General features: G+C 35.4%; 1 protein-coding gene across 1 annotated transcript in view; it reads left to right on the top strand.

Annotated features, from left to right (window-relative positions):
* Nucleotides 1-13,518, top strand: part of OFCC1 (orofacial cleft 1 candidate 1) — a gene marked incomplete at its 5' end in the record, with an annotated part of 208,283 nt that overhangs the window by 93,512 nt on the left and 101,253 nt on the right. Inside the window, one exon of the mRNA XM_036868623.1 lies at nucleotides 970-1,180. Within this exon, the coding sequence (XP_036724518.1) occupies nucleotides 970-1,180 (211 nt within the window). The remainder of the gene's footprint in view (nucleotides 1-969; nucleotides 1,181-13,518) is intronic.

Genomic DNA, 13,518 nt, shown 5'->3' with positions numbered 1-13,518 from the left:
TTGTGAAATATGTGGATTTTTCTGATGTGAGTTTTCTCAAATGCAAACATTTCTGAACAAGTTAATTTTGAGTAGTCCTTTTGGAGTTAGGAGAAGAATAACTTGAGGTTGGGAAGAGAAAAGAAAGATAAAGTAGATATTGGAACAGAAAAGGGGTTCTGCAATGCAGACTTAGAGATTAGAGGAAACAAGTAAAGTCTTGATCATTTCCCTCCGGTGTCTGTTGGAGGAAGGAAACTGCCACAGTCAGAGGGGCTGGCCGAGCCAAGGTGTGTGCCTCAGCCATGACCTCATGTGTTACTAGGGGTAGAACTCAGGCTAATAACCCTGAGTTTTAAGAAGGAGACTGGAAGTTGCTCTGGTTCAACCCCCCGAGTGGGTGTGGAAGAATGTAAGATGGAAAATTATGCAAGGAAGATAGCCTTTAACTTCTTCCTAGAAAACCTTTTCTATCAATCCCTCACTTTCCTGAATACTTCATTTCCTGTGTCATTGATTATTTCTACCAAGCATTTTATTATTAACATTTTAAACATGGAGAAAAGTTGAAAAAATTGCATACTGAGCACCCTTATATTCACCACTAGATTCTACAATCTGATCATTTATTTTTGAACTTAAAATATTGTTTCTTGAAGATAGTAAATACTAGCTAGTAAATGAATATTTGCTAATTTTATTCCAGCATGAATATTAGACACACAGTGTTATTTGAAAGAAGAAATTAAAGAAATTATAAAACAAAGAAACTAATAAACATATAGAGCAATGACATTGTATGTAAACCTGTTAATACAAAAAATGCATTTTTTTTGTAATGAAACCAAACAAAAACAAATGGAAGTTTTGGAAAAATTGAATTCATCGTTGACCTTTTAGATTTGCAAATTATATCCTTGTTCTAGAGAAATAATTAGCTGTGTGTGTAATATTTTCAACAGTTTCAATAACAGGTCTATCTTTTAATAGGTAGTTAAACTTCCTCTACATTTGGATGACCAAAACAACCATGAAAGACGTATTCAGCTTCCCCCTGAATTTCCAGTTTGTTTAGTGGCTGAAGCAGAGAAAGCAGAATCAGGTGTCGATAACACAGCTGGCCTTTCAGAGAAAGAAACAGAGAAGAACATTTGTGCCTCAAGGGGTGACGAAGCTAAATCCTCCTCACTCCCATCTCAAGGTTAGTTCACATTTTATCAGCATTCTATTACTAATATTTCAAGTTTTGTTATATTATATAAAACTGGAAAAGAAGTAGTATTAGTGTATTTCTTTCTATACCTTGCCACTTAAAGAGAATGTAATCATAGACAAGAATACTAGGTTTCATATTGCATAATTATAAATCACATAATAAAATAGAAAATTCACTGAAACACATGACTTGCTGCTCTAAAATTCTTTCTTGCATGCTCAATGAAAGAGAATTGTTCTCAGAATAAAGTTCTCAAATAATTTAATTTATTTTGTAAGACTTTGTTTTCAAAGACTGGATTAATCAAGCACTAAATAAGCAAATAACATTGTTTGAAATATTCAATGTACAAAAGTTTCAATTTACAGAAGAGATACATTAGAGATTATTATCTTTTGTAAAGAATTATTCCCTTTCCCCAAAGGGAATAATTCCCTTTCCTAGGTATGTATGTAATTATAAACAATATAGAATGTATTTCCTATGTTTATAAAGTTTATATAAATATATCATACTTTAGGTCTACTTTTGGAACTTTATTTTTTCTCAATATTATCTTTGATTTACATACACACACATACAAACACACACTCACAAACACATATATGAATTTCTGGTTTATTGATTTTATTTCTGTATAGAACTTCTTTACATGATTGTAACAAAATTTGTTAATTCTTTTTGTTTATGTTGTTATCAGTTTCACTCTATTGCAAACGAGGCTATAGTGATTATTCTTGGACATGTCCTCCGTGTGCTCACAGGTGTGACTTTCACTACAGTATACCTACAGCAAAAGGAATCACTGAGTCAGGGCACACACATCCTAAGTTTACAGCATAGTGACACACTGCCATCCAGCTGTATCAATTTCCAACCCAATAGCTGTGTAGCAGAGTCTCTTTGACTCACATCTTATCAATCTTTGTTATTGTCAGTTTTGTCAATTCAGTTGGAATGAAGTGATATCTCTGTGTTTCATTAGAATTTCCTTGAATACAAGAAAGGTTTTCATATATTTCTGTTGACCATTTAGATTTTATCTTCTGTGACAATTACCTCTTCCTATATTTGGTCCACTTTTTCTTTGGGTTATTTACTTATTTTTCTTATTGATCTGTAAGAGTTCTGGTGCCTTTTTTTTTTTTTTTTTAAGGTGGGGTGAATGGTAGGAAAGTCTTGATTTCTGATTCAATTTTTGATTTTTCATGATTATTCAATCACTTTATTATTAATTTAATTCTAATTGGATTAACTTAGTCTAAAACTGATGGGATTAGCATTGTCATATTATTGTATTACCTTTTAAAATGCATTCCCTTCTGTTACAGTTTTGTTGGATAGGCAATACATTTATATAGTTTGAAATAAAATCTGTCTCCCCTTGCTGCCCTCCCAGCAAACTATTGTTCTCCTTGGAGGAATCAGTGCTTTTCATGTATTATTTGAGAGATATTTTACATATCTATAAGAAAATATATAAGAATACTATCATAATTTTAAAATAACACTAAATCTATAGTTATATTCTTCTTTTCATTCCTAATATTGATTAAGAGATGCATTTTTATTCATTTTTTAAAGGTATACAATTGCTAATTTGCCTCCATTAAGACTCTTGATTGATTTTTTGTTTACTCTACATTTATATTCTTAGCCTTATTAATTTTTTACTCATTTTCTTCAGATTTTCTTTGGGGTTACTTTTAAAATCTCCTTGATTTGAAAGCTTAACACATTTATCTTCAGTTTTTATTTATCTGATGTGTGAAATCTCCAATTATGACTGGATCTGTCCATTTCTCCCTGTAATTCTGCCGGATATTGCTTTATGTATTTTAAATCTGTTGTTTAGTGAATTCAAGTTTATGATTGTTATAGTTTTTATGATGTTCTCATTTCTTTTATATAGATGTAGTCTCTCTGTATGTCTATTAATGCTTTTGGATTTACAATCTAGTTCTTCTGATATTAATTCTACCATCTGATTTTTTTGATAAATATTTTCACAGCATATATATTTTTTTACACTTTATTTTAAAAATTTAAAATTCACCTGTGGTGCCCTTTTGGATATATATTTTTTAGCAGTGTAAATCTGAATTTTATTTTTGTACTCGAGACAAGTAGATATGTGTCTTTTAATAGGTAAGTTTAGGTTTTTTGGTAATTATTCTTATTACTGTTCGATTTGTACTTGATAACATTTTATTTTGCATTTTATGTTTACCATCCTATTTCTTTGCCTTTAAAGAATACTTTCTTTTTTGAATTTCTCTTTAACTCAAAACAATTATTTTATTTTATTTTTCCTGTACTTTTTTTTTTTTATTAATTTATTTATTTTTCGGCTGCATTGGGTCTTCGTTGCTGCACACGGGCTTTCTCTAGTTGCGGTGAGCAGGGGTTACTCTTCGTTGCCGTGTATGGGCTTCTCATTGTGGTGGCTCCTCTTATTGCAGAACATGGGCTCTAGGTGCGTGGACTTCAGTAGTTGTGGCACACGGGCTCAGTAGTTGTGGCTCGCGGTCCAGAGCGCAGGCTCAGTAGTTGTGGTGCACAGGCTTAGTTGCTCCACAGCATGTGGGATCTTCCCAGACCAGGGCTCGAACCCTTGTCGCCTGTATTGGCAGGCGGATTATTAACCACTGCGCCACCTGGAAAGTCCCTCCTGTACTGTTTTTAATCTACAAATTTTATTGTTATTTTAGCTATTATCCTTAATTTTCTTATCTACATATTTAAGTATAAATTATCTTTAAAACTCTAACTTTATTCAATACTTCGTTTCTATTCTGAGTGTGACAAGGACTTTTAGTGTGCTTTAGCTACTCATTAAACACCTCTGTGTACTTTTACGTTATTGTTGGCTATGCCTTCAGTTTCACTTTTTTGTTAAACAGAGAATCTAGGTTTTTATTTTTTTTTACTTTCAATATAAAATTAATTTACTGACACATTTGACAGTATCTGTGCTTTATAATATTTTAATGTAACATGTCTTCGGTCTGGTTCCATTTTTCTTCTTGTTGAAATAAATCTTTAGTAATTCATTTAGAGTTTGGATCTGTGAGTGGTGAACTCGCTTAGTCATTGCATGTCTGCAAAAGTCTATTTTTCCTTACTTTTGGTAGATCATTTTTCCAAGTATAAAATTCTAGGATACTAATAATGTTCCCTCACTCTTTTCTCCACTGTCTTCTTGGGTCTATTGTGGCTGATGAGAAATCAGCATTAAATGGATAGCCACGGATGGATCTTAGGAAGGCGAGTGATGTATTTCACTTTCTATTTTAGGCAGATCCCTCTGGTAATTTTTAGGAGGGTTTATTTGAGAAAGGCATGACTAGAAACAGATCAGTTAGGAAAAGTTTAGAGCAGTCCAGGCAACAGATAAGAGTCTGAATTAGGCCAGAGATAGTAAAGTTGGAGCAGAGAGTACAATTTTTTAAAGTATTAAAGAGGTGGAATAGAATGACCATAGGACTAAGAATAAGAATGTTCCTGTTAATTGGATATGGGTGGCACAGGAGAATTAGGGATGATTCCTAATTTTTTAACATGAGTAGATATGGATATCAACCAGCAGATAACAGGAAATAAAGGGGGAAGGACAAGATTAGAAGAAAAACCATGAGCTTGATTTTGGACCTACTGACTTTGAGATTCCTATATTATACCCAAGTAGAAACGTTCAGGTGATCTTTGGGAAAATGCATGTGAAGCTCAGGAGAGAGGTGGAAGTTGGGAAGGAGAATATGTCCATTAGAGAGGCATAAACACCTAGACTCTAGCTGAGACTGGTATGTCGTAGATTTCAAACTGGGAAAGTATGTAGAATGATGAAAGTGTTGGGATGAGGGCATAGCTCAGGAAAACAGCAATGTTTCCGAAGGATGCTGGATCCCTACTATAATCAGACCCAAAGCCTGCACTATTTGACTTCTTAGGTGACATCCATCTTCCTTGTCTCGTTCTACCTATCTACTGGGCAACACAGAGCTTCATATTCAGTTTCCAGTGATAAACGTTTCTTAAGTTGTGCCTGGAGTTTTGCAAACCCCTTGGAGACTTTTTGCCTTGTTGAGCCAAGTAAAACTCCACTGATTGCTAAGCTCAATCTCTAGAACCCCACTTCCTTCCCTAACAGGCAAGTCCAACACAAGCCCTGGGCTTCCGTATTCACACCTGTCCTGTTTCCCTATGAGTAAAACCATTATCACCAGTCAATGATTACTGAGACACCACCACCTCCAGAGAACTCAGTGTCATTTTATAGAGTCATGTATACCTGGAAATGTTATATTGAAATTTTATACACAGAATTCCTATATGTTGAATTATGTCACTGGCTTTAAACAAATATTTGTGAAACTGAATTAGAAATGAGATATATATTGACACTAGGTAATAATTGCCAACACTATAAGGCAGCTTGATTAAAGTATATTGCTTCACACACCTGAGAACTTGGATTTGCTTTACTCATAGCCTGAGAAGGTAGGAGGTGACCGAGTCATGGTCTGGGTTTAGAGAATAATGGGTAGAGTTTGCTGTCCTCAACATGCACACCTTTGAGCTGACTGTAAGCATTCTATGTTGGGTTTTAATAGGTTTAAGGCTTTGGTTTTTTAATTTTAAATGCAAATATCCCAGGTGGCTAACAACGGCTATGCTGTTGTCGATGCTCAATGTGGATATGGGGAAGGTGGGGGGGGGGTCTAAGGCACTGGCAATCTAAGAAAGAGTAGAGAGTGCCATGAAAGGGCAGAGAAGGAAACAGAGAAGCGAAGGGCAGATTTAGCCTCATTCCAAAATGCTTCGTGGGGCTGCTCTGTCAAGGACATTCATGGACATTGTGATTAAGTCTTACTCGGTCCTGTCTGCAAAAGAAAGACTTTTACCCACCTCTTGTCTACATCAAATCAGATTAGTCAGGCCTTCCAACAGGAGGGCTTGGGATGCCCTCATTCTATGAAAATAAATTAATTTAACAATAGCACATAATCTGTGTAACCTGGGAATCTGAGAGGTAGAAGGAGAAGAAAAAGTCCACATCTTTTCTGGTGGTTGATGATCACCTTCCTGAGATAGAATTAATAAATCAAGACATATAAAAGAAATGATTATAAAAAAGATAGAAAATTACAGTTAATTTTTTGTTTAAATATCAAGTTCAAATATCCAGTCAACTCTAAAGCCACTATTTGGGACACTAAAAATTGTGCATATGTAATGTGGGTTTGTTTCTTTGCTTCCTTCCTTCCTCCCTCCCTCCCTCTCTTCCTTTCTTCCTTCCTTCTTTCCTTCCTGCCTTCCTTCCTTCCTTCCTTCTTTCCTTCCTTCCTTCCTTCCCCCTAATGTTTTAGGATTAAATATGAAGCTAAAAATCTTATTTTAGAATTTTTAACTTTAGAGAAAGCAGGTTCTGGTTTAACAGTAATAATATTTCAGTGATACTTACATTTTAACCTAGTTTTAGGATCCTGAGCAGAAGATTAGAAGCAATTACTCTTAGACCATTTTCACTAGATCATTTTTGCTTTCTAGTATTTCCTCAGGGTACTGTGGCTATATTTTCCACATCTACTGCCCTGTGCTCTGAACTTGGCAAAAAGTCTGCCCCCAGTTCCCTTAAAAGGAGGACAGGTGATACTCCAAGAAATATGAATACTGACACATTCAATATGGTAACACTGTATACCATGAGAGGAAGAATCTTTTATGCTTTAGGAAAATGCTTTGGAAAAGGCTGATTATCATTTGCTGTGTTCTGAGCTCAGAGACCAATATGAGCCTCACATTTCAAAGACTACACGGGAACTTCTGCCCTTGCTCTGAATAGATTAATTAAAAAAAAACATAAAAATCTCTTCGAATGTCTGTCTCTGCTACATTGCATATATTTATTTATTTTTCTTGGAGGCTTCCTAGACATAGTATTAGCAGTTAATATCCCCCGTGGGTTTGTTTTCTAATATATCAGCGCTGTGATACAGTATGCTGTTCCTGCCACTGACATGTTGCTCAGAGATTTAATAATGGATAAACAAACACAACATGTGGTAATTCATTTCAAATTAAATGTTTATTAAACTCTGGCTTGATGGCTTTCTGGCTATTTACAAATAAAGGAGTGAACCTTAGGGAAGGGGTGAGCACGTGGTGTGATCACGGCTGCAAAGTTTCTATCTGAAAAATATATTTATGATATCCACAAGCTGTCCCACATTGATAGGCTCCATATGTAACCTGCTGAATCCACTAGAGTCCCCAAATCATGACAAAGTGACTTTAATGTTCACTTACCAGCACACGTATGCATGCACGTGCATGCACACGTGCACGCACACACACATTAAGATGATTCTGAATTTAATCCCATGGTTGTTGTTTTAATCCCATGGTTGCAAATAGGTGAATGCCTGAGGCCAGAAAATATTATTTATGGAAAATGAAAGGCCGGACAAAAAAGACCCATGATATAACTTTGGGGTTATCACTATCTTTTAGGCTGTTTTAATTTTTAGGGGGCAGACTAGGGAAATATTTGTTCTGCTTGACAATTTTGTTTTGTATGTGCCTACATTGCATGAACAATGGTCTCTGGCAAGGTCTATATGTGTTTTGTGATGCAGAATTCAATTCAGGAGAGTTTTATTGTGTAACCACCGTCAGCAAAACACGCTGCTAAATGCCGTGCAATTGTAAACCAAAATAACATGCAATCCTCAACCTCCAGGGGCTGACGGGAACCCAGGCCTACTCCACCACTGAGATAATGTATATGTATCCAGGTTGACTAGATGGTGGGAGAGCCTGCCAGCACTCTATTTACCTCCAGGACCAGCAGGTCTTCTGGGAGACTTCACACTTGGAGAAGTGAAGCAGATGCAATTGGCTGAATAACGAAGATTTTGTTGTCAGGGGAGAGGGGCAATGGTGGGAAATGTATGCTCTCTGTCGATCAGATTTGTTCCCCATCTCAGTCATCTCAGGGTGGGATTCCCAGGGAGAGGGGAACTGCGTGGAAACACTTGCCAACCTGCTAAAAGAACCTTTTCACTGAAATTCTGTAAGAACTGGAAGTATATATATTTGGAAGTGTATATATATATATTATGGTACATACTATCCCATGAGAAAATGAGGCATACTGTGTACATGTACTGTGCTCTATATACTACAGTTCTGTAATTCAAGGTGTTACAGAGGCCACTGTGGGATGAGATAGGTGAGGAGATCATGAGCTCAGGTGAGCTCATAGGCATCTGGAAACAAATGGGTAAGCTTTTGAGGGCAGTTGAAATTTGCCTGAACTTCTTTTTAATACAACCCCATTTAAATCTTGTATTGGTATGATCTGGGGAAATATGTGTTAATTTCGCATTTCTTTGAGGTAAAAGAAAAGACATGAGAAAAGTTAAGAGGTCAGAATGGTACAAAGTATATTTGAAGAACTGTAAGGAACCACTGGATTTCAGCAAATGCATGGAGATTGTTTTCATAGTTTCTGTAGGTTTTGGCTTGAGGACAAAATAAGGATGCAGAAATAAGGCTCTGTGACCTGGAAAGGCTGAGCCACCCAAGTGTAGAAAAGCACCTACTTTGAGAAAGCACGAGACAATTCCAGCACTCATTTCTTATCTAACATTATTTTTAAAAATTGGGACCAAGTTTTATTGTTTGCATATGGGTCAGTGATAATAGGGGTCAAGTATATGCTCTCTGGGACTCCTGTAAGACTAGTACCATGTATCCAGGAACTCCAATTCAAAGGACCTTTAAAATAACATACTTCAGCTCTGGTATCTGATGGTCTCCTGCTTCAGGCTGTGATCCTGTGGGTGCTCCACACTAGCCATGTTTCTTTGCCTCTAGGTCACTCATCCATCTTTGGAAGTATAGATAGTGGATGAGGCAATGGTCTCCTTTTTACTAGAGCTTTCTCATCAATGCTTCTAAAGAGCCACTATAGCTTATTGCATTATGTGCCACATATGTTGAAACCAATGAATATTATGTGAGCTTTTCAGTACAAAAATAGACCACCCAAACCTAACTGACTTAAAAAAAAAGTTAAGTTCACTCAAAATCAACCAAAATGTTAATAAATTCTAAAAGAAGTCTATTCATACTTAAATATAGTTTTGCCTATATCTGTGGTTCGACAAACCTAGTAAAACAATGCTTCTTAACTTTGCCTGTACATTGACTCTTCTGTAGAGTTTTGAACAAATACTCTTGTCTGGGCTCTGCCCCAGAACAAACGTATCAAATTATCTGGGGGTAAAGCCTGGACATCATTGTTCTTTTTTTTTTTTTTTTGAAGGGGTGCATAGAAGTTTATTGTCTTCAGTTTCTTACACTATATGTAAAATGGTATAATTTGAAGGTAGTCTGTGACATATTAAGGATATATATTGTAAATTCTAGAACAATTATCAAAAGTTGAAAGAAAGTGGTATAGTTAAATAATCCAGTAGGGTACATAAAATATTGTTTTAGAAATTTTAGATTAACAACAACAACAGCAGCAGCAGGAAAGGGGCGAAAATCAGATGGAACAAACAGTAAACAAATAGTAAGATAGATTTAGACATAACTATATTGACAATTACACTAAATGCATATAATCTAAACACTAAGTAAAAGGCAGAGATGTCAGATTGGATAAACAAAGCAATTTACTTTAGAGACACAGATAGGTTAAAAGTAAAAGGATGAAAAACTGTAGTGTCCAACAAATAAGCGAAACAAACTTGAACTGGCTATATTAGTATCAAATTGTAGAATGAGGAATATTACCAAGGATAAAGAGAGACACGATATAATGATATGTAGGTCAATTTCTCAAGAGAATATAACAACCTTAAATATGTAGGCACCCAATAACTATGTCATAATATATGAATACAGATAGACCTGAAAGGAAAAAAATGGCAAATCTACCATTATGGTTGGAGATATGCACATGCTATTCCAGAACTGAATAGGGCAAATACGCAGTAAATCAGCAAAGATATAGAAAACTTGAACAACACTATAAAGCAACTTGACATTTACAGAACATTCCACCCACAACAGCAGAAAACACATTTCCTCTGAGGTACACATGAAACATTCACCAAGAGAGGCTATGTTTGGGGCCATAATAATGTTTCAATAAAATTAAAAAGATTGAAATCATACAAAGTATAAGCTGAGATAAAGTAGTATTACATCAGAAGCCAATAACAGAAAATTATTTGAAAAAGCCCCAAATATTTGGAAATTAAAAAAAAAAATCCTTGCCAAAGAAGACATAAAAAAGGAAATCCAGTAAATTTCAAATGAGAAGCCATCAAGAAAATGAAAAGGCAACCTATAGAATGGGAGAAAATTTTTGAAAATCATGTATCTAATAAGGGGTTACTATCCAAAATACAAAGAACTCATATAACTCAATAGCAAAAATCAAATAATCTGATTTAAAATTGAGCATAGGAACTGAATAGAATTTTTTTTCCCAAAGAAGACATACAAAGGACCAACAAACAAATTCAAACAACTGAGAAAAAAATAAGTAAGTGAATAGTCTTATATCTATTAAATAAATTGAATTCATAGTCAAAAACCTTCCCACAGGAAGGAAACTTTAGGCCCAGATATATTCTTTTGTCAATTCTACCAAACATCTAAGAAGAAAAAATACCAGTTCCACATATATTCTTCCAGAAAATTGAAGAGGAAGGAATCGAAGAGGAATATTACAAATCATTTTTGATGTCAGCATTACCCTGAGAGTAAAACCAGAAAGACTTTAAAAAAAAAAACTAAAACTACAGAGCAATATCCCTCAGTAACATGGATTAAAATATCTTAACAGAACTTTAGCAAATTATACCCAGCAATGTATCAAAATTGTAACACACCATGATCAGGTGGGGATTATCCCAGGAATACAAGAATGGTTTGACAATCAATGCAATAGACTGTATTTTACAAGATTTAAGAAGAAAAGCCTATGATAATCTCAAAAAATGCAGAAAAAGAATTTCACAAAATTCACAATGGTTTCTGATTTAAACTCTCAAGAGACTATAAATAGTAGGGAATTTCCTCAAACTAAGAGACATCTGTGTAAACCTCCAGCTAATATCATATTTATTGGTGAAAGATTGAATATTTCCTCCAATATCAGAAATAATGCAATGTGTCTTATCTGTAACATCCTTTTAATGAACATTGCACTAGATGTTCTAGTCAGTTCAATAAGACAAGAAAAAGAAATAAAGGTATATGGATTGGAAAGAAGAGGCAAAGCTGTTCTTATTTGCACACGACATGATTAACTACTAGCAAATCCTAAGAGACTTATGGAAAAATAGATTATAATTAATACAGTAATATTAACAATGCCACAGGATACAAAGTCAGTATATCACATTATATCACATATAGTTTATAAATATATTTTTTCTACATGATCGTGTATTGTGTACAGACATTATATGAAATCATGTAAGCTGGATTATTAATATAAGTTATCTAAGGTCACATATGGTTTGATGTTAGGGGGAAAGTGATCCAATTTTTTTAAAGGAAAGGGAAAAACAACTACAGAAAAACACTGACAACAACCATAAAAACAACTAAAAAAAACTAATATGTATAAAAATATTCATTCATGTAACGAAATTATATATTTGTGTGTATATAAAAAGCTGTCTATGTTCAGAAATTGAAATCCAATAATCTTTAAAAGAGTGACCTAAGTCTAGAGAATCTAGCAACAAATCTGGGCACATATGGAAATGTAGTATACATGAACGGGTGGCATTTGGCTACAAGTAAAATACCTAACAATGGCTTAGACAGCAAGGACACATTATTTCGTATTACAAGATACCAGAAGCCCATTAAGAAAATCCAGTGCTAGGCTCTGGCCAACTTCTTGAGCTTTTCTGCAATTACCTCTCATTGTCGCTGCAGCTCTAAACATCCTCATCATGCATAGATGTTAAGGTAGTCCTCACTGGGAAGGTCAGAGAACCAGCCAAGCAGATATCCCAGGAAAACGAAACAGCAGGTGCTATTTGACCCTAAAGGAAGTGTGGCCGGCATGTTTTGAGGAACATTAAAGAGGCTAATGTGCCTGTGACAGAGTGAGCAAGGGCGGGGCTGTAGAGGACAGGATCAGATGGGTTTGGGGTTTGGGGTGGCCTCCAGGGTACTGTGTCTTCTGTGCTCCCCACCCTACTCCCTAACCTCTACTTGGAGTGAGATGTTAAGCCTTATGATGGTTTTGAACAGAGAAGGGACTTTATTTGACTTCAGGTTAACAGGTTTATTGACACCAGTCGGGATACTACTGCAGGAATCCTACTGAATGATAACAGCGCTTGAACTGGGGTGATAGCAAAAGAATATAAAGTCTGGGGTATTTTTAAGATAAGCGTTTGTCGACAGAACAGAAGGACATCATTATTCTTAATAAACTTCTCCTGGTGATTCTAACATGCAACCAACGTTGAGAAACACTGATGTGCAGCTGCAGATTGCTCTTGTTTTCTTCAATTCCTTGAAATACAGCAATTTCCACCGAGGATATTCCTTCATGCTGTTTCTTCTATCTGAAAGAGTCATTAACTGCGACTAACTTTTCATCCTTCATAATCTAGCTTAAAACTTCCTTCTCAAGGAGGCCCTATCCAATGCCTCCATGACTTTCTCCGATGTTCTTTCCCTTTATACCAGTTTTGCATTCATTTGTATGCCTCCCCATCTGGATTACAAGCCTCGTGAAGTTAAGAACCAAGTCTGCTTGTGCCACCACTGGCACAGAGCAATTGCTCAATAAAGATTTGTTGAATAAATAAGTGTGAATTAATACACTCCTTAGGCAACTGTGGATTAGCCAAGCCAAGAAATACAAAGGAATTATTTTCATTTGACCATTGCACTATGGTAGAGGGAAAAGCAATATGGTCTTGACGACAGAACACCAACGTGAATCCCAAGTTTACTACTTAATATTTGAAACCTCTGTGAGATACTTTCATCATGTGTGCAAAATAAGAATCGTAATAGCTGTATTTTCTACTTCCAGGCTTGTGGAGAGAATCAAATAAGATAATAAATGTTAAAGTGATGTCATTAATCTTTTAATTTGATCTGATTATATAGTGTTACCTGAAACTGCTGTCTGTCACAAAGCAGAAATTCTGGAGTTCTGTCTAGTTTTGGTGTCTGAAGATGAGAAAGAGGGCAAGAGGTGGCCTAATTATGGTATAAGCTGTAGTCTTGCTGTAGCTGGTACACTCTCATTAGGGACCTTGAAA

Source organism: Balaenoptera musculus, chromosome 11 (assembly GCF_009873245.2).
Source record: "Balaenoptera musculus isolate JJ_BM4_2016_0621 chromosome 11, mBalMus1.pri.v3, whole genome shotgun sequence".
Lineage (NCBI taxonomy): Eukaryota > Metazoa > Chordata > Mammalia > Artiodactyla > Balaenopteridae > Balaenoptera > Balaenoptera musculus.
Note: the sequence above shows the minus strand (reverse complement) of the source record. Positions and strands in the feature narration are given on the sequence as shown.